General features: G+C 33.2%; 1 protein-coding gene across 1 annotated transcript in view; it reads right to left on the reverse strand.

Moving 5' to 3' along the window:
* Positions 1–23,299, reverse strand: part of LOC132026660 (sperm-tail PG-rich repeat-containing protein 2-like) — a 217,008-nt gene that overhangs the window by 170,270 nt on the left and 23,439 nt on the right. Inside the window, exons 4-5 of the mRNA XM_059414810.1 lie at positions 18,382–18,542; positions 5,423–5,515 (exon numbers count right to left, since the gene is read on the reverse strand). Of these exons, the coding sequence (XP_059270793.1) occupies positions 5,423–5,515; positions 18,382–18,542 (254 nt within the window). The remainder of the gene's footprint in view (positions 1–5,422; positions 5,516–18,381; positions 18,543–23,299) is intronic.

A 23,299-nucleotide genomic window follows, 5' to 3' on the forward strand; every position in this document is an offset into this window, starting at 1 on the left:
GAATAAAGATGAGTATTTATATACAAGGGAATATAACTCAGCCATCAAATAGAATGAAATCTTGCTATTTTCATCAATGTGGATGGAGCTAAAGAGTATTATGCTATGTGAAATAAATCAGTCAGAGAAAGACAAATACCATATGATTTCACTCATATGCAGAATTTAAGAAACAAAACACATGAACATGGGGTAAAAGAAGGGGGCAAACCAATAAACAAACTCTCAACTATAGGGAAAAAAATGACGGTTACTGGAGGAGAGGTGGAAGTGGGGGTAAAAACAGGTTAAACAAATGATGGGGATTAAGGAGAACCCTCATGATCAGCACCAGATATTGTATGTATTAAATCACTAACTTCTATGCCTGAAATTAATACTGTACTATTGTATATTAACTAGCTGGAACTTAAATAAAAACTTGGGGGAAAAAAAGAAAACAATATTTCTCTGATTCCAAAGCTTTTGCTATTAAACTTAAACCTATTCAGGGATGATATTCAAAATATTTAGCAACACAAATTAATATAAATTAAAATATAAATAAATATGTGTCAATATTTATTTTTAAAATTCCCTTCATTCTCAACTCTCTATATTATAAGCCTGTTTATCAAGTAATAGGTGTGTAGTGCAAACTATTCAACAAATAAGCCTAATAAATTCAAGTCATTTCTTAACTTTTAGAAAATGTTCTTCTAATTTTTTTTATTTTTTTAATGCCAACTGTAATTAAGCAAATGATGCCCCTTTCTGAGACGTGAAGTGACCTAAGAAAGTATATCAAATTCTTCCAGTTACTTTCCCACTTAATTGATAGTCATTAATTTTTAGTCTCTCAGTAACTAGAGGAATGTTATTAACTTCAATATTGTCCATAATGCAGAATCTTCTATCAGTTTCTGCTAAACAGAAATTGCATTTAAAAAAGGTTCTATTCCTTACAATAAGGTCTGAGATACTCACAGTCTTATCTCTTTTGTTTTAAATCATAAAAATCATTTATTATACTGTCATAGTTATTTTTTGTAACCCTAATTCTTCAGTCCAGAGGAAAATAACACAAAAAGGATAAATTCGATTGCTAGACGGCCTCAGTTTGAATTTTGACTTTGTCACTGAAACTTTAAATTCTGTGCCTTGATTTCCTCATTTTTTAAAGATTTGTTTATTTATTTGAGAGAGAGATACAGACAACATGCACACAAGTGGGGGCAGGGGCAGAGAGAGAGAGGGAGAGGGATAATCCTCAAGCAGACTCCCTGCTGAGAGCAGAGCCCCATCATGGGGTTCCATCCCAAGACCCTGAGATCATGACCCCAGGCAAAAGAAAAAGCTGGTCACTTAACCTAACCAAATGAGCCACCCGGGTGTTCTTCAGTTTCCTCATTTTTAAAAATGACCATAACTGTAGTATTCAAATGAGCTACTATGCATTTGGAATGGTGCCTGGTACAGAATAAGCACCATATAAGCATTAGCTCTTATTTCTATTAATAAAATTAATTTTGTTAATATGTGTGACAGATGTTTTATGATTTTTAACAATTCACATCATTAAATGAAAATAAAATGTAACAGATTTTCAGGAGTGATTCCCCTAATATACATTCAAAACCAAAGTGTCCAATACAAATAACTTCTCTCAAATCCTCTGGTGGGTAGGAAAGTTAGATTTATATGCATTTCACTTTTAACCTGTACAGCTTGCCCTTTGGAGTTTTAACTGTATTAATGAATCTTCTTTGAGACTACCCACTGTGGGAGAGCCTGAGGCTTTGTTTTATTCCCTGGAGGCCTTGGAGGCTATAAAAATTAAAATTCAATGTCATTTCATTCAGCAAAGTTCTTCAGGGTAAAACTGAACTTCAGTGCTCTACTTGCCACTCTGGGCCCCTCCTTAATTTAGCCTTTAGTCTGTCTTCTCCTAACTTCTTCCTAATTCTTGGAAGCACTCATGAATACATTTGTTTCTATCTAAAATTTTGGTTGTTTGCAGAGAATGGGTCAGTCCAGGTACGTAGATCATGCCATTCCAAATATATACTCATCATTAACTCTTGAGTACCATTTTTATTTTTATTTTAAAATAATATATTCATAGTATAAATAAAAATCAAATCATATATGAGTCTAAAATGAACAGTAAAATTGTCCTCTTTGACCTCTCTCTAGTTCTATTCCCAGAAATAATTTAACATTAATTGGATTTTTTAGAGGGCTTTTTCTTTGTATTTACCATTGCAAACTTAATATAAGGACTTATACTGTGATCTGTCAATATTTGACATCTCTTGACTCAGTGTACTATAAGAAATTTGGCACATTTTACTGCATCCTAACCTATCACTTCTTGTTTTTATTGTTTTATTGATATTAAGTTTTCTAATATTTATATTTTTGTATTATAAATAAGCTCTCTGCAATTTGTATAACTTGATCTAAAACCACTCAGTATTAAAACAGAAATTCAAATATCATGGTTATTCCTTATCAAACCAAATCGTGTGGCCAGACACATACAGAAGTAAATGAAATTCTTCCACCAAATCCATGACTCCTCAAGAATGACCCATAAATGAGCTAAAAATGGCTTCTTTATTAATTTGTTCTCATTTTACTTCATCCATGAAATGCTCAGTTTCTATTCTTCTCTAGGGGTCTATCATCAGTCTCATTTCTCTTTTTATATTTTCCTGAAGCATCTTTACATATGGAAATGTAGAAGTACAAAACTTTCTGAGCTCTTGTATGCTAGAAAATTATTCTCTTGACTCATTTAATTGGATTTATATTGGATAAAGGCAGAATTCTATATCCAAATTTATTTCCTCTTGGAAATTCAAGAAAGTGTTATTCCATCATCTCCTAGTTCTGAAATGTTGCTAATGCTTCTGGGAAAGTGTTGGATATCAGTATGTTTCTCATTCCTTAGTACGTGACCCAGTTGCTTTTCTCTGTGGAAGCTTCAAGGGTATTTTAATTCTAGTCTTCTGAAAATGCAAAACAATGTAAAAGGGATGTATGTCTTTTAAAATTCATCCTCCTTGGTATGTTGTTGAGTTCTTCTAACTAAAGACTTCTGTCTTTATTTAGTTCATGATAATTTAACATTTTTTATATCAAATACTCCTATCTTAGCATTCCATTTATGGATGCCTAATAAATAGATGTTTGGCTTGTTTCTAGCCTCCATTTATCATATTTTTAATCTCTTTGTTCTTTTATATTAAACTAATGCTATGTTGTAGCTAAAAAAAAAAAAATTTCATTGGGACCATGTAAAAGGAAGAGAGATGTATGTATATGTCCCATATGAAACCAGAAGCCTCGGGACGCCTGGGTGGCTCAGTTGGTTAAGCAGCTGCCTTCGGCTCAGGTCATGATCCCAGCGTCCTGGGATCGAGTCCCACATCGGGCTCCTTGCTCCGCAGGGAGCCTGCTTCTCCCTCTGACTCTGCCTTCCACTGTGTCTGCCTTTGCTCGCTCTCGCTCGCTCTCTCTCTGACAAATAAATAAATCTTTAAAAAAAAAAAAAAAAAGAAACCAGAAGCCTGAGTTTTTAAATATTTTTATGTGAAACATATAAATGTTGAAAATCAAACTATATACCCTTAAAATATAGGAGGTAAATTTTCTAATATTTTTATGTGAAAATTATAAAATTAATTCTATTATTTCAAAAGTTTGAGATTAATTTTGATCTGGGATCAATAATTTGGATTTCTCATGCTATATATATTATACACCTATACGTTTGAAGAGTATATTTTGTGCAGAAGGTTTCTAAAACCAAAGTATTCTATGTGATTAAACTATTTTGCTTCTTGGGTAAGCAAAGCCCCACCCAATACCTTAAATTGCAAGTGTTTCATGTCAAAAAAAAACAATACTAAAAAAGGAGTTTCCAGATCCAGTGAGAGACCAATTTAAAAAAGAAAAATGTAAACTAAGTAAAAGCAATTGGTAAAGTAACTCATCTTTCTTTAGGGCACATCACCATCTTGTTTCACTACAAACATTAAGCACATACATATGCATTCCTATGGGCATCTTCAGAGACTTGCATTTTTATTTCTAGTAGCTACAATATTACAATAGAAACAACTGTGACTCCACTAAATATTCTTATGTTTAAAACCTTTATACTAGTAATAAATTACTTCTGACATACTTCAGAGTGGATCCTAATTTGTACACTGACTCACTTGAGAAACACAACACAACCATAAAATTCCTCAAGATAAGGAAATATATATTAAAACAATGCATTTTTTAAAAAAATCCACAGTTATTTAACAATTATGAGAATCTCTTACATGTCAAGAACACTGCTGGATGATTTTAACTATCTCTGAATTTATAGCTACAAAAAAAAAAGTCATAGAACCTGGTGCTAATTCTGACCCCATCAAACAATGTCTTAGAAAAAAATAAGATTATATAATAATCAATAAACTGATATGTAATAAACTGATATGTCAGAAAAAAAATAAGCCCATTTCTGATGGCTCTCACCAAATTAATTCCTATGATTTCTGAGACATTCACAGCTATATTAATTTCACTAACATTGCATTTATCCTTACTTTAAATTTTCTTCCTAATTTTATACCAGTTACTTCACCATGAAAACATCATAAATCAACTCTTGGCATTGTGCATCTATTAGAATTTTATTTCAGCAACCAATGCTACTTCTTAAGTTAATGGCTACACTGTAAAACCTGGTTTATGAGCCTGTTTTGATGTTATTAATAATAACATTAATTTCTTATTATTAATTTCATCCCAATTTCTATAAAAATTCATTTTAACAATACCTACCTGTACATGGAAGTCTAACTTTTTAACTGTAAATTTCAAATTAATCTTTTAGTAAATTTATTCTTAATGAATAAGTGTTCACTTTTAAATGTCATCTGCTTTACTTATCTCAACTTATTCAATATTAGGTATTTATAAAAAATGGAAATTTAGTTAGAAAAATTCATATCAATAGCTTAAAATACAGATTAACATGAATTAAAGAAAGGCACTCAATGAAGAGACTTAGGTTGCAAGAAAGATTCAAACTGAAAAGAAAAAATTTACACTTATGAATAAACTGAGCTGAACCTAAAGTAAATCTTTCACTTTATATTCAAAATGATTATGATATCCTATATGTCCTAAAAACAAATATTCTCTAACCCCACAGAAGATCTTCCATATAATAGTCTGTCACAGAGCAATGCTGGACTTCTGCTTAGCTACAAGAATCTTACTGAACTTTAAAAACATGGAAGTATTATGCTAGTCAAAGATCTTACAACAGTCTACCAGGTACCTCTCTCAGATCCTAATATACTGTTCATGCTATACAGTCTCCTCTATGATTTCTAGATTTCAAATAAATTTGGCTGTAGAGGAGTCTTCTTACCATATCTGACAGTTTAGTAGATCTTTGTGTTCTTGACAAGAAAGCAGCATAGCAGTTAGTCAAGTTAGGTAGTTTATCAGAAATTCCACCAATCTGTGAATTCCAAAAAGCACAGGGAAAGAAGGGATAAAAAGAGTATATCATTTCTATTTATCAATTCAAGTGGCATAGTAAGTGATAAATTTTCAAGAAAGTACATCAATGTTGCTCTATCATTAAACAGAGATAGACATATTCATTAAAAATTTTAAATATAGAAGTAAAAGACTTTAATAGATAATTTCTTTATCTTGACAGATATAGAAGTAAAAGACTTTAAGTCAGTGAGATGTAAAAATGAAAAAAGAGTTAATTATATGGAACTCTAGAAAAGTAGGATGAATCTACATACATTATTTAAACACATTAAGAGTGAGTTATTACCTATACTGTGATGTCAGATTCAGACATCAATTTTTGTTGTTTTATAACATATATGAATATAAGATATTTAGCCAATCATATAGTATTATTACATATTATATAGTATTATTTGTTAGTATTCAATTACTAATACATAAAATAAAAACATATTAACAGTAATTATTTAAATTGATTATGAGGAAATCCTTTCATTAATAAATTTTCTAAGCAGAATGATCCACACTCTCTTGAATATTGTAATTCCTTACACACACTGAAGATGTAAATTAATAGGCTACATGAAGCTGGTAATCTAAAATTTTAATTAGCAATTAATTAATCCTTGTGATATTATACTCTTTCTGATTCATCATATAATTTGGTCATCTGCATTCATTTAATATTTTAAACTCTAGAACTAGTAGTAACATTCTTTATGTATACAAAAGAAATGAGAATTTATTTTTCCATTTTTATACACTTCACTGTTTTTATTTCAGAATTTGACATTCATATTTAATAATTCAGAATTTGATACCTAGTAAAATAGATATCTATTTTTCACTTTATGAAGAAAATTAATCTACTAAAATATCCATCCTTCACATACTGTATCTTTGAAACTATATGCCTCTCTACCCTAAATGCTGAAGCTGGTGCTTTTCCACTCTTCTAATATTATTCCTACCTAGTCCCTCAAAAAAAAAAGCAGGTTTTAACACTTTCAAAAACAGAAAACTCAATCACATCTTGTGAAAGCCTTCAAATATAGAACATCTGAGCCAGCATTATTATTTTGTATGGTTTTATATTTATTGATGCTGCAAAAATAATTTAATTGTATAATAATTTTATTATCATGTACATGATATTAAAAACTATAGTATAGATAAATCCAAAAGCATTTTGCAATTTTTTTAAAGATTTTATTTATTTATTTGAGAGAGAGAGAGAGGGAGTATAACCACAAGTAGGAGGATAGGGCAGGGGGATAGGTAGAAACAGACTCTCTGCCTAGCAGGGAGCTGGATGCAGGACCCTTAAATCATGACCTGAGCCAAAGGCAGACACTTAGCCAATTGGGCCATCCAGGTACCCATGTCTTGCAATTTTTACTGTTTATGGGTAAAAGTTCAGAAAATGAATCAGTCATTAGATGACTTTGGTTTTAGAGGGAATAAGTTTGCAAAAGATCACATTTTTACCAAAAATAATTTAATTCAGATAAAATATAAGAAAATCTTATTTTTAAAGGCCCCATTCAGTTGTGAATGCTTTTAATGTTGATTAGTCAGCATAGACAAGAGGAGTTATGATTCTAAAGAGGGTAGAACCTCTGAAAGATAAGCTATCACTCTGTAGGTGCTTTCTCCCAGTGGCATTTACTCATAACAGGTAACAGAGAAAGACTTTTGGGTTTTGATCTGGCAGAGGTTGCTGTTAAAGAACTGATAAAAAGCTCATTGTGGTCTTATTAAGCCAGAATAGCAAAATCACAGGTTTGAGGAGCCTCAAAACACATGATCTGTTTCCCCATGAAGCTCTTTCCCAGGGTATAAGGGATGGGGTGATGCTAAAAATCTAAGCCAAGGGGCATCTGGGTGGCTCAGTGGGTTAATAAGCTACCACCTCGGTTCAGGTCATGATCCCGGGGTTGTGGGTTAGAATCCCACAAAGGGGTACATGCTTCTCCCTCTCCCTCTGCTTGCAGCTCCCCCAGCTTGTGTGCTTTCTCTCTCTCTCTCTCTCTCTCTCTTTCTGCCAAAAAAGAAGTCTAAGCCAAATCACAGGGGCATTAAATACTGAAGTTCAGAACCTGACAGAGAGGGTTCTTGAACACATCAGGCTTTGAGCTGAAATCCCTAGAGAACTACACTTAAGAAAATGAATAAATCAGAGGTAAACTAAGCCCTAGAAAAAATATAATTACTGTAATTCATGATTGGATTAAGGTGATCTCTGACTTTTATCTGCCTTGCAAAGGAGAGTATAAAATCTCTCTAGTAGATCGTGACACCATTTAAAGTCTATATTGCATGCAATATCTGGGATTTTATTAAAAATTAGTGGGCATGTTGAAAGATAGACATGCTTGATCAAAACTCAAGAAAAAAAAATAACAGAAAATAACAACAAACTCATAGGTGATCCAGATATTGGAGTTAGTACATAGAATTTTAAAATAAGTATAATTAATGTGTTCAAGAAAACAGAAGAAAAAAATGAAAAAGGAGAATTAAAAACATGAGGAATTTCTCCTAAGAAGTGAAATTCTTGGAAAGAGTTAAATAGAATTCATTCTAGAACTAAAAAACAGAATATCTGAAATTGAAAACTTAGATCAATGTAATGGTATTTGAAACCCAGTTTAAAAAAAAAAAAAGGATTAGTTAATTGAAAGATATCTTTGAAGGAAATAGCTAAACTGAAGCACAGAGGGAATCCAAGATGGCAGAAGAATAGGAGACCTTAGAATCACCTTGTCCCAGGAATTAAGGTAGATAGCTTAATCATTCAAAACACCTGTGATCAACCAGGGATCTAAGAAAAAAACAGCTGCAACTCTACATATAGAAAAGCAACCACTTTCTACAAGGTGGGAGGTGTGGAAAAGTGAATCTGAGGCTATATATGGGAAGATAAACTGTGAGGGGAGGGAGCCTATGGGAGCCAACTACAGGAAAGTGATATAGCAGTGGAGTGTAAAAATCAGAGTTTTTAGAAGTCTGCTCCACTGAGGAGTGTCCCTGCATGACAGATGGTCAGGTGGCAAAGAAGGGCAGAATCCTAGGTGGGATATTGTGGTCTCAGGATGCTCAGTATCACTGGAAAACCAGGGGTGCCTGAGTATGGTAGGCATCAGAGTAGGGAAGCTGGCTATAATCAACGATCCCAGGAGTGGGCTCTCAGCTCGGTGTTGCCATAAGAACCATGCTATAGTAGGGCAACTGCGCTCCAAGCAGGAGCCCAACAAGCCATAGAACTGGATAGGTGCTTCTTCCTCCTTCAGGAGGAGCAGCTCAGATGCACACTTTGAGCTTGGAGACTCAAAGCGGGGTCACACGCCTGTGATATGAACACTCAGTCACAGGCTGAGTGAGCACAGAGAGCAGATGGAGATGAGGAAGACTAATTGCTTTTTCTTGAGGGTGCCCTGAGGAATGAGACCCAGAGCTTTTGGCTCTGGGGCTGGAGATGGGAAGCTGCCATTTTCATTCTTATCTTCTAAAGCAGCACAGAAAGCCTGCAAAGAACAAAAGCCACATAGAATAATCCAGAGCTGATTACTTAGCCTGGCTCCTGGCAAGGGCAGTACAATTCCAACCAGGGCAAAGACACTAGAGAATCAGTGCAACAGGCACCTCCCCAGAATATTAGCACAAACATCCAGCCAAGACCAAGTTTATCAATCACTAAGAATTGTAAAACTTCAGCACCACAGAAATATAACATAGAGAATTCATAGTTTATTTCCTACAATTCTATAGTCTTTCAATTTCAATTTTTTTCTCTTTCCTTTTTCAATTTCTTATTTTATCCACGTTTTTAAAATCTTTCTTAATTTTCATTTTTACAGTTACATTCTCTCTTTTCATTTTATTTTTGTATACATATGTTTTTCTTTCTTTATGATTTTGGGATACAGACCAAAATACACCCAGAATGTAGAGTATGTCTCTATTTTCTTCACCTTTCTCATCATATTCTCTCTTTTTTTTGTTGTTCAAAGATTTTATTTATTTGACAGAGATCACAAGTAGGCAAAAAGGCAGGCCAAGCAGAGAGCCCAATGTGGGGCTCGATCCCAGGACCCTGGGATCATGACTGAGCCAAAGGCAGAGGCTTTAACCCACTGAGCCACCCAGGCGCCCCTTTTAAAATCTTTTTTAATTTTTATCTTTACAGTTACAATCTATGCTTTCAATGTATTTAATTTTATTTCTGCACATATACAAGTTTTTCTTTCCTTACAATTTTGAGATGTAGTTTCTTTTAACAAACCAACCAAAATATATTCAGGCTATAGAGTATTGCTCTGTTCTGTCTACCTGTCAGTTTATACTCCTTTTTTTTTTTTTTGGTCTTTTAATTTTCATTTTTACACTTATATCCTGTCCTTTTATTATATTTCATTTTATTTTTATACATACATAAGTCTTTCTTTCTTTACAATATTGGGATCTAGTTTTCTAACAAACAGACCAAAATACACACAGGATCTAGTGTACTGCTCTATTCCATTCACCTCTCTGATTATAATCTCGCTCTCTCTCTCTTTTTTTTTTTTTCTTTAAATTTTGGTGGTGGTGGTGGTGGTGGCGGTTTTTTCCTGGTTTTGGTCCCTTCTGATTTGTTAGTATGATTTTTTCTGGAGTCATGGTTGCCATTTTAGTATTTTGTTCTCTTGTTCATCTATTCTTCTCTGGACACAATGACAAGACATAAAAAGTCACCTCAAAGAAGAATAAGAGGCAGTACTGACTTCCAGGGATATAATCAGTATGGACATAAGTAAGATGTCAGAACTAGAGTTCAGAACAACGATTATAAAGATACTAGCTAGGCTTGAAGAAAACAAAGAGGACACTAGAGAATTCCTTTCTGGAGAAATAAAAGAACTAAAATCTAACCAAGTTGATTCCAAAAAGGCTATTAATGAGAGACAATTAAAAAATGGAGACTCTAGCTCCTAGGATAAATGAAGCAGAAGAGAGAATTAGTGATATGAAAGACAAAATAATGGAGAATAAAGAGGCTGAGAAAACGAGGGATAAACAAACTGGTTCACAAGGGGAGAATCTGAGAGATAATTGATACTATAAAGTGAAACAATATTAAAATAATTTGGATCCCTAAAGAAGAGGAAGGAGAAGAGGGAAGGCAGAAGGTATCTAGAAGCAAATTATAAAAGAGAACTGCCCTAATCTGGGAGGGGGAAAATGCATTCAAGTCCAGGAGGCACAGAGAACCCCCCTCAAAATCAATAAAAGTAGGTCAACAGTTCAACATATAATAGTGAAACTTGTAGATCTCAGACACAAAGAGAAAACCCTGAAATTGGCTTGGGATGAGAGGTCCCTAAACTACAAGGGTAGAAACATTAGACTGGCAAGAGACCTATCCACAGAGACCTGGCAGGCCAGAGAGATTTGGCATGATATATTCAGAATACTAAGTGAAAAAAATATATACAGTCAAGAATACTTTATTAGGCTAGGATGTCATTAAAATAGAAGGAGAGAAAAAAGTTTCCAGGACAAACAGAAACTAAAAGAATTTGTGATCACCAAACCAGCCCTACAAGAAATATTATAAGAGATCCTTTAAGTAAGAGAGAGCTTAAAAGTAACACGGACTAGAAAGGAACAGAGACAATATACAGTAACAGTCACTTTACAGACAAAAAAATGGCACTAAATTCATATCTTTCAGTAGTTACTCTGAATGTAACTGCATTAAATGCCCCAATCAAAAGACACAGGATATCAGATTGGATAAAAAAGCAAGACCCATAGATATGCTGTCAAGAGATTCATTATAGACCCAAAGACAACTCCAGATTGAAACTGAGGGAGTGGAAAACCATTTATCATCCTAATGGACACCAAAAGAGCTGGGATGGCAATCCTTATATCAGTCAAAATAGATTTTAAACTAAAGACTGTAATAAGAGATGAGGAAAGATACTGTACCATAATTAAAGGGTCTATCCAACAGGAAGATCTAACACTTGTAAATATTTATGCCCTTAACATGGGAGCCATAAATTATATAAGCCAATTAACAACAAAATTAAAGAAACACATTGATAATAATACAATAATAGCAGGAGATTTTAACACCCCACTCACTACAATGGAGAGATCATCTAAGCAGAAGATTAAGGAAACAAGGGCTTTGAATGACAAACTAGACCAGACAGACTTTACAGATTTATTCAGAATAGTCTGTCTTAAAGTAACAGAATACACATTCTTATTGAGTGCACATGGAACATTCACCAAATAGATCAGATACTGGGTTACAAATTGGGTCTCAACCAGTACCAAAAGACTGAGAACATTCCCTGCATATTTTCAGGCCACAATGTTTTAAAACTAGAACTCAATCACAAGAAGATATTTGGAAAGAACTCAAATACATGGAGGCTAAAGAGCATCCTACTAAAGAATGAATGGGTCAACCAGGAAAATAAAGAATTTTAAAAATCCGTGGAAACAAGTGAAAATGAAGCACTAACTGTTCAAAACCTTTGAGATGAGTAAAAGTGGCTGTAAGAGGGAAGTGTACAGTAATAAAAGTCTCTCTTAAGAAACAAGAAATGTCTCAAATATACAGCCTAACCTTACACCTAAAGGAGCTGGAAAAAAGACAGCAAATAAAGCCTAAACCCAACAAAAGAAGAGAAATAATAAATATTAGAGCAGAAATCAATGAAATAGAAACCAAAAGAACAGTATAACAGATCAACAAAACTAGAAGCTAGCTCTTTGAAAGAATTAATAAGATTGGTAAACCCCTTGCCAGACTTATCAAAAAGAAAAGAGAAAGGACTCAAATAAACAAAATCATGAATGAAAGAAGAGACATCACAACCAACACCAAAGAAACACAACTTTAAGAATATATTAACCAACAGGACGCCTGAGTGGCTCAGTCAGTTAAGCCACTGCTTTCGGCTCAGGCCATGATCTCAGGGTCCTGGGATCGAGTACCGCATGGGGCTCCTTGCTCCACAGGGAGTCTGCTTCTCTCTCTGCCTCTGCCGGCCACTCTGCCTAATTGTGTGCTCGCTCACTCACGCACTCTCTCTCTCTTTGTAAAGACACAAAGGATCTATACTCTGAAAACTATAAAATACTCATGAAAGAAATTGTGGAACACAAAAAGAAACGGAAAAGTGTTCCATGCTCATGGATTGGAAGAATAAATATTGCTAAGATGTCTATGCTATCTACAGCAATCTATACATTCAGTGCAATCCCTATCAAAGTACCATCAATTTTTTTCACAGAGCTGGAACAAATCATCCTAAAATTTGTATAGAACCAGAAAAAAAAACCCAAATAGCCAAAGGAATGTTGAAAAAGAAAACCAAAGCTGGTAGCATCACAATTCTAGACTTTGAGCTCTATTACAAAGCTGTAATCATCAAGATAGTATGGCACAAGACAGACACATAGATCAATGGAACAGAATAGAGAATCCATAAATGTACCCTCAACTCTATGGTCAACTAATCTTTGACTAAGCAGGAAAAAATATCCAATGGAAAAAAAGAACAATCTCTTCAATAAGTGGTTTTGGAACAATTGGACAGCCACACACAGAAAAATAAAATTGGGCCACTTTCTCACACCATACATAAAAATGGATGGACTCAAAATGGATGAAAGACCAAATGTGAGACAGGAATCCATCAAAATCCTAGAGGCAGCAACCTCTGTGGCCACAACTGTAGCAACTTCTTGCTAGACAAAGCTCTAAACTGAAAGGAAACAAAGGTAAAAATAAACTCTTGGGACTTCATCAAGATAAAAAGCTTTTGTACGGCAAAGGAAATAGTCAACAAAGCTAAAAGACATCTACAGAATGAGAGAAGATTTTTGCAAATATCATAGCAGATAAAGAGCTAATATCCAAAATCTTTAAAGAACTTATTAAACTCAATACCCAAAAACCAAAAAAATCCAATAAAGAAAGGAATGGGCAGAAGAATAGACATTTCTCCAGAGAAGACATCCAAATGGCCAAAAGACACATGAAAAAAATGTTTGACATCAGGGAAATACAATTCAAAACCACAATGAGATACCACCTCACACCAGTAAGAATGGCTAAAATTAACAAATCAGGAAATTATAGATATTAGTGAGGCTGTGGCAAAAGGGAAACCCTCTTACACTGTTGGTGGGAATGCAAGTTGGTACATCCACTCTGGAAAGCTGTACAGAAGTTCCTCAAAACGTTAAAATAGAACTGCCTTGCAGACGAGCAACTGCACTACTACTTATTTATCCACAGGATACAAACATATTGATTTGAAGGGGTAAATGCCCTCTAATGTTTATAGCAGCAATGTCCACAATAGCCAAATTATGGAAAGAAACTAGATGTCCACCAAGAGATGAATGGATAAAGAAGATGAGGTGTATATATACAATGGAATATTACCAAGCCATCAGAAAGGATGAATACTTATCATTTACATTGATGTGAATGGAACTAGAGGGTATTATGTTAAGCAAAATAAGTCACAAAGAAAGACAAATACCATATGATTTTACTCATAAGTAGAATTTAAGAAACAAAACAGATAAACACAGAGAGAGGGAAGGAAAACTAAAATAAGATGAAAATAGAAAGGGAAGCAAACCATAAGAAACTCTTGATAATAGAGAATAAACAAAGGGTTGCTGGAGGGGAAGAGGGTGGTTGGATGGAATAATTGGATGACAGACATTAAGAAGGGCACATGATGTAATGAGCATTGTGTATTATATAAGACTGCTAAATCATTGACCTCTACTTCTGAAACCAATAATAAATTATCTGTAAATTGAATATAAATAAAAAATAAAATAAACTGAAGCACAAAGAACAAAAGACAATCTGATACATAGGGATTATAAGAGATGTTTGAGGCATAGTAAATAGATGTAACATATCTATTTATTAGAGTCCCCAAAAGATAGGAAAGAATGGGACAGAAGAAATATATGAATACATAATAGTAAAAATTATTTAAATCTGATGAAAGATACCAACCCAGAGGCTCTGAAAACCACAGGCAAATAAATAGAATCACAGAGAACCACAGTTTTGACACATTGAAGAAAAAGACAAAAAAAAAAGTTGCCTTTGAGGAGAAACAATAAACTTAACAATGTACTTCTCAATGGAAATAACAAAAGGCCTAAAATGATAAAATAACATCCTTGAAGTGCTGAAAGAAAATAACTACGAACCTACAAATCCAATTCCCCAAATTAAAAATGACAAAGACATTTTCGGACAAAACTACAATAATTCATCATCAGCAGGCTTTAACCAAAAGAAGTACTACAGGGAGTTTTTAGGCAGAAGAAAAATTATTTGATACAGAAACCCAGAAATGCAAAATGAACAAAATATAAAAGAGAAGGTAAATGTTTTGTTAAATATGAAGAAATATTGACTGTAAAAACAATAATATTCAAAGGCTTCATAATATACATAAACTTAAGCTGTATAACAAATATTAACAAAATAGGAGGTACCAAAATGGAACTAAAATATTTTAAGTTCACATACTGAGAAAGTGGTAAAAGGAATCCTTTTTATTAAAATACAAAAACTACAGGATACATATTGTAATTTTGTTGGCCACCACTAAAACACTATAAAACAATACATAACTAAAAATTTTATAGAAATAGATGAAATAGAGTATAAAATACCTTACTAATTCAAAGAATAAGGTGAAGTAAGAAAAAAATGCTAAAACAAAGAAGTCAATAAAATATATGAAATAATATGGTTTCTGTACACACAAATGTACCAGTAATCACACTAAATATAAATGGATTAATACTGCAATTCAACACAGTTTATCAGACTGGATTTTTAAAACTTAGGCATGTTTATTGTATCTTTCACTCTTGATTACAGTTTATCAAATTTTACATAAACTAAGAGTGTGGGTTAAACCTATGGGTAATTTTTAATTATCAACAATAATAACAAAAGTTATTAAGTTTTTACTATGTACCAGAAGCTATTTAAAGTATTTTACATGTATTAACTCATTTAGTGTTCACAATAATGCTTCAAAGTATGTACTATTATGATCTCCATCTTACCAAGGCACAAAGAGTTTAAATAACTTACACAAGGTCAGTGACAGAGCAAGAAAATACACTCAAGTACTCTGACATCAGAGATCATTCTCATAATCACTATGCTATGCTGTTTCATTATCTTCAGTGGAAAATAAAGATTATAATGAGGGCTTTGTAAAAATTATTTGCAGGTTATAATTCTACTAATTCTTTTAAATTTAAATGTCTGGTTACTTAGAATAATAAACTTCTAGTACATATTAAACAAAATACAACAAAAAATACTAAAAAGCACTAACGTTCATGATGCATTTCAAATATACTTGTATCATCACTTAAAATGGTTAAGATGGTAAATTTAGTGTTACACTTTTTTTTACTACATTAGAATATACATACAAATAAAATAAAATTTTTTAAGAATTCATAAAAATCTCACTGTGAAATTTTAATGTTTGTTTAAATAAGGAAAACCTGTATTTATTCCATTTTTCTTTTATGCCAACAAATCTTGAGCAACTCCTGGGGATTACAGATAATGATTTACAGCTGTTCTTTCATTACAATGAGATCTATTTCAGCTATATCTGAAGTTTTTAACTAATTTAAAGCACTTGAGTGATAACTTTGGAGGCACATATGCTAAAACTGGAACAACACTGAGAAGATTAGCAGCCTGTGCAAAAATGACTTTAAAATTTAACTTCATTGCACAAGAGTATTCGTACAGTGCCACCATAAACATCTTAGGATCCAATTTCCTATAAATCATGTGTGTTTCACCTTTGGGTTGAAAATAATTTTCTCTGATAGGAAGGATAAATCCAATTCAGCATTTCAGTGGCTCTACTATCCCCATTTCATCTACCACACCCCTACAGAGTTATTTTTAGCTACTTTTTTTTTTTTTTTTTTTGCCAAACAAAAATTATACAAACTAATTTTAATTTTCTGTAGTATTTTTTACATAAGTTGTCCTTCACTTTAAGCTTCCTGGAGTACAGTTCTTTGCTTCTCTTTCATATTCATTTATTCACTTACAATTTCCTGAGTGTCTACAATAAGACAGATACTATGTTTCCACTGTTTTGTACATGTTCTTTTATGATTTGACAACTATGTTCAAACTTCCCCAATGTTTAACTTCTATTTATATTCTGCCTATAAAATATCTATCTGCTCTATCTATATTTTTTACCGTTGCTGTTAGCTTCTTTTACTTTTCCATATGTACATTCTTCAAACTTTCTCAAATTCTTTAGGAATGAGAAAGAATAAATAATAAATATATACACACATATTTCAATGTTCTTTTAAAAATGTCCTCTAAAAATTTTAACGTGGAGCAAAACTTCATTGTCAATATTTTACTCATGATTTTATCTTCCTGTCAACCCTTTTAGGCTAGTTTTATTGTCAGAGTCTCTGATCTTAAGAACATTTCTTATTTTCTGCTGATCATTTTGAAGTAGGGATTATCTAAGTTCCTTGTATATATCTAGTAATGTCCATAAACTCTTCTTTGACAATTCTAAACTGTAAAATAACATGATCACTATTTACAAAAGATTCTTCCCTTCTATTTCATTAGTTCTCTTTAGTCAAAATTAAGCTAAGACATGAGTTCCTTTCATACCTTTCTCTACCTTTTGTGAAAGTAAATTATCAGTAAATCAAAATCATGTACAACATTCTGCTTTCAATAAACTGAGAAATCCAACAAAATATTTTACTATCTACTCATATAATTATCATCTTTGATACCCTGTTTTGAGATGCAGAAGTCCAGGAAAACAAAAAAATATATAAAAGATCAACCAGTTGGAGAAAAGATATAAACTGTCATTCACAGGTGGCATAATTGTGCTTGAGGAAACTTTTTTCAAACTAATTATAAATTAGTAGAAGTAATGATTTAATTTAGCAAGAAGTATGGATTATTGGTAAAGCAAATCTTTAATAAAGTCTATTATATTTCTTTATACCAATAGAAGAAAGCTAAACAATGAAACATTTAAAAGGTACCATTAGAACTAAAAAACATGAAAAGACTAAATACCAAGGAATAAATTAATAAAGATGGGTAAGACTTCTACACAAAAACTATAAAACCACAAAAATCATTTAAAGGGATCCTAAATTAACCTCAGAAAATAGTGGAGTAATTTTATTCTATTTTTTTTTTTAGTGGAGTAATTTTTAAAGAAGGTAAATATTTAAAGAAATACATATGAGATTCTCAAAGAAATAAACAAGATTCGTCTTTGAAAAGAAATTACAAACATAGTTATGAATCAAATTAATGTTTATTCTTATGCCATAAATTACCACATACAAATAATTTCAGTAATAGTATGGCTTGGAGTGCCTGGGTGGCTCAGTCAGTTAAGCATCTGACTCTTAGTTTCAGCTCAGGTCCTGACCTCAGTGTCATGAGACTGAGCCCCATGTTGCGCTCCGCACTCAGTACAGAGTTTGCTTGTCCCTTTCCCTGTGCTCCTTCCTGTGCACCCCCTCTCTGGGTGTCTCTCTCAAATAAATAAGTAAAATCTTTAAAAATAATAATAATAATAATAGTATGGCTTAAAGTAATGAGGTATATATGTCACATGTGTTTTTTTAAGCCCTAAGTCTTGTTATTAGATATAAAGAATATTATATTAATATTAATTGAATTTAAATTTATTAATTTAAATTTATTTAAATTAATATGAATTTAATATTTTATTAAATTACCTGATAATCAGCAGGACCAGGAGCAGTAAAAGCTTCTTCCTGAACCAGGAAGAGAGTCCGAGGAACAGAAGATCCAAACGCACTTTTCTTTTGTTTCATCAAGCAGGCATCGGTAAAGTTGTTGATTATAGTATTGTTTAGGATATCATAAAACCCAGGACCTGAAGCCATGAGGAGTATCATAGGTAAGAATAAAGATGCTTTTAATTTTTTTAAACTGAGTAACCTTAAATTGAGTAATTTTTTTAGAAAGAACTCTCATATATTGCTGGCAGGAACATAAAATTGTATATGACATTTAGAGAAACAATTTGTCAAATTCTTATGAAGTTAAGTATGTACTTAGAATATGACCCAGAAATTCGACTCCTAGGTATTTTCCCAAGAAAAATGAAGCGCAAAATAAGTCAATCAGAGAAAGGCAACTATCATATGCTCTCCCTGATATTAGGAAGTGGAGATGCAACGTGTGGGGTGTGGGGGGTAGGAAAAGAATAAATGAAACAAGATGGGATCAGGAGGGAGACAAACCATAAGAGACTCTTAATCTCACAAAACAAACTGAGGGTTGCTGGAGGGGGAAGGGGGTAGGGAGAGGGTGATTGGGTTATGGACATTAGGGAGGGTATGTGCTATGGTGAGTGCTGTGAAGTGTGTAAACCTGGTGATTTTCAGACTTGTACCCCTGGAGCTAATAATACATTATATGTTAATAAAAAAGAAAAAAATCATTTATTTATTTATTTATTTATTTATTTATAAGAAAAATGAAAACAATCCAAATGTCCATCAGCTGGTAAATTTAAAAAAAAAAAATGCGCTATACCCAAGCAATAGAATACTACTCAGCAATAAATAGGAAATATAAATGCAATAATAGGAATCAACCTCAAAAACATGATAGCAAGTAGAGAAGATAGACAAACTCCTGAATAACATATGATACTATTTATATGAAATTCCAGAAAATGCAACATCATAGTGACAAGAGACGGTAGCCTGGAATGGGTGGAAAGTAAATGCAGAGGGGAATGAGAGAGCATCTTTTAAATGATGGATATTTCCAAAATTTATTTGAGTGGTGGTTACCTGACTACATATATTTACCAAAAGTCACCAAACTATGCACTTAAAATGAATTATTTTATTGTGTAAATTATCTGTCAATAAAGAAGAGAGAGAGAGAAAGAAAAGAAAGAAAGGGAAAGGAAGGAAGGCAGGTGGAAAAAGAGCAAGAGAGGAAGGAAGGTAGGAAGGAAGGAAGGCAGGCAGGCAGGCAGACCGGCCAACCAGCAAGCACAGTTACTTTATTTTTGCCTTTTACCTTTCAGGACATATTTATAACCTGGAATATTTTCTACAGTGGCAATCTGAATGAATAACAGTTTTTTTCATTCAAAATCATAAAAACTTTCTATGCCATTGAAAAAAGTTTTATCAAAACATTAAAATATTTGAAACAAATATTTAGATTTTTGTATCTTTATATATTTATACATACGTTTTACAATGTAGTAATATTAAAAAATTAGTTTCAGTGACCAGCAATTTCCATAAAATGCAATATATACTTGAAAGAACACTTAATTTAGTTGTACTCATGTTATCAACTAATTCTACTAAATTAGCTCTACACCTAAATAATTATAAAACATAACTTCAATCTCATTTGTTTTTCTGGGCTGCAAGTTCCTTGTCTGAAGATACAGAAATTGACTATATCAGTGTTACTCAAAATGTGGACTGTGGGCTGTTGCTTGTCCAAGAACAATCCACAAGAAAAAGAGCTTATAATTAAATGTAAATTGACTATTTAGCTAAGCATTTTGTTCCTAGTCTTTCTCCATAAAGGAAGGATTGTGTTGATTTACATTTTGGTACAATCTTCTTTCTCATTGTAGACAGGAAACAAACAGTTGACAAATGGGCACTTTGGTATGAGGCTAAAGGTACTTTAGGTGCTTTCTGGACAAAAGTGATCAAATCATCATACATAATCAAATAGAAGGTTTTTCTCAAAGAAGCTACCCATAAACTCTTCCCAATTTTCAAATATTCCAGTTCTAATATCTATTTCTCAAAAATCTCTACCAAAAATTATCTTGTGCCAACTCTCCAAAACCTAAATGCTAATATCTTTTTTCTGCAATCTTCAAACATTCCTCCACTTGTAATGTTTAGAAGAGAAGGTAAATAGAAAGTGTAATGAAAACTATCTGGACCACCATTTAAGGTATTTAGAAGACAAGTATCTGAGTTCTGTCTCTCTTCTGGCAGGAGAAGACAACAGAAGACATTACAGCTTAGTGTTTAAATATAGGGACCTCACTCAAAGTATATACATCACAAGTAGTACCTTGTTAAGCCTCTGATGTGAAAAGCCATCCTAATCATGTAATTCACTCACATTAGAGCTTTTTCACATTCATTTTTCTAGTCAGCAACTATAGAAATGCCCAGGAACCCCAGAACTAGAGAGTTAAGGTCACCTTCTAAAAGTAACCTATAAGTATGTTCTAGAACTGATTGATGGGCCCAATCTATTACTGTACACTAATATCTACACAGAAAAACATTGAAGTTCCATTGGGCCATTCTCACTAATTCTTAAATTATGTAAGATTCAGGATTAGCATGGAAGGGTCATCATAATTTAACTGTATCCTTTACAAATAAACCAACCTTTAGAGAATTTATAATGCTTTATTCATAATACAGTGGACCACAAAACTGAAAACAAGACCCAATACTAAGGCAACTGGACCAGTCAATAAGTTCATATTTAGAAATACTTTGGATTTTAGATTCATGAATCTCAGATTCATATTTAGAAATATTTTGGATTTCATGGGCGCCTGGGTGGCTCAGTGGGTTAAGCCACTGCCTTTGGCTCAGGTCATGATCTCAGGGTCCTGGAATCGAGTCCCGCATCGGGCTCTCTGCTCGGCAGGGAGCCTGCTTCCTTCTCTCTCTCTCTCTCTCTGCCTACTTGTAATCTCTCTCTGTCAAATAAATAAATAAAATCTTTAAAAAAAAAAAAAAGAAAGATTTTGGATTTCAGATTCATAGGCTCAGCTGGTGTAGTGCCAGCCACCTACACATGACCTCTTCAGAACTGCAGTCTTAGAATACTCAGACTGCACAGAGGCTCAGGACTCCAAGACCAGCTGTTTCAACAGGCCCAGTTATATACTGTAAAGCTCATGATTTTGCCTAAGAAGTGCTAAAATATCACTTCCTCTGCATGTTATTGGTCAGAAAAGACACCAGACTAACCAAGATTGGAATGGAGAAAAACAAGACTCAACTTCTGAATGGCATGAGTAGTAAGTAATTTTGTACCAATAGAGACTTACCATAACAAATTACCATAACAAAATCTATAGCAATGGTTTGAGATCAGGCAATGGGTCAGAAGCTGGAACAACTCAAGACTTAGAGAAAGGGACATGACAGGACAGTTAGTGATGGGACAGGAAGAAAATGCTACTGGAAGCTAGAGAAAAGACTATTTGAATAATGTAATGGCACAGATTTTAACAAAACTTAACGCTTGAGATCATGAAGAAAATATTTAACAAATAAGTAGTTTCTAGCTAAGGAAGTTTTCAGGTTGAATATCCAAAAGGCCAGCTGGTTCTTTTTAGCCATGTGTGACAAGGTATGGAAAGAAAAAGATGAATTCAAACTGTTTTTTTCAAGGAGAATTCATAAGAAATGAAAGAAATCAAAATTTATGGGTTTGAAAGTAAAATTCTTTTTTATCCCATCTCTACAATAGCAAAAAGCTCTCAAGAAATGGCCTGAGATCAAAGACCAAATTCAGGGTATGACTGCAAGACCCTTTGTTAAGACCTCAGAAAGATTTAAGATAGCCATGTATAGAATTTTTCAGTTAAAGGAAAGGCTTCCAAGAATTTTAAGATCATATGTTATAGACCCTCTTGGCTAAAATAATAATGTTCAGAAGAATCTAAGAGTATCAGAACACAGCAGCACCAAAGGTGACCCAAAGTGGACAAGGGTTTCCCCACGAAGTATATGTGAATGTGGCTTTTGTCCAGTGTATTTGATTTTTAGTCAATATAATAAGGTACTTACAAAGTTTTTAAAAGGGAATTATACAAACTTGGAAAGAAAGAGACAACAACACTGCAAAATGAAAAGTGGCTGTAGTCGCCTCATTTTCTATAGGAGAAAGCTCCAACTACAAACACAGCCTACTTCTTAGAGATTTTTTTCTTGCTTCTTGAGGTAAGCCTTTATTGGTATGTACATCCCTTAGGACCACTTTTGCTATTGGACCACTGTGATTTCATTTTCATTTGTTTCCATGTCTTTTTTTTTTACTTCTTATTTGATTTCTTTGTTGACCCATTCAATGTTTAGTAGCACATTAATCTCTGTGTATTTGTGGTCTTTCCAAATTTTTTCTTGTGGTTAACTTCTAGTTTCATAGTGTTGTGGTCAGAAAATGATTTCAACTTTTTGTATTTGTTGAGGTCTGTTTTGTAACCTAATATGTGGTCTATTCTGGAGAATCTTCCATGTACACTTGAAAACAATATGTATTCTGCTGTTTTAGGATAGAATGTTCTGAATATATGTTAAGTCACCATCCTTTCCAGAGTAGTATTCAAAGCCACTGTGTCCTTGTTAGTTTCTATTTAGATGACCCATCCATTGATGTCAGTGGGGTACAAAAGTCCCCTACTATTATTATGTTACTGTCAATTAGTTCCTTTATGTTATCATTTTATATATTTGGGTGCTCCCATGTTGAGTGCATAAATATTTACAATTATTATATCTTATTGTATCAACCCCTTTATGGTTATATAATGCCCTTCTCTGTCTCTTTCTCAAAGTCTTTATTTTAAAGTCTAGTTTGGGGGCACCTGAGTGGCACAGTCAGTTA

The sequence above is a fragment of the Mustela nigripes genome, chromosome 1, assembly GCF_022355385.1.
Source record: "Mustela nigripes isolate SB6536 chromosome 1, MUSNIG.SB6536, whole genome shotgun sequence".
In the NCBI taxonomy this organism is placed as follows: Eukaryota; Metazoa; Chordata; class Mammalia; order Carnivora; family Mustelidae; genus Mustela; species Mustela nigripes.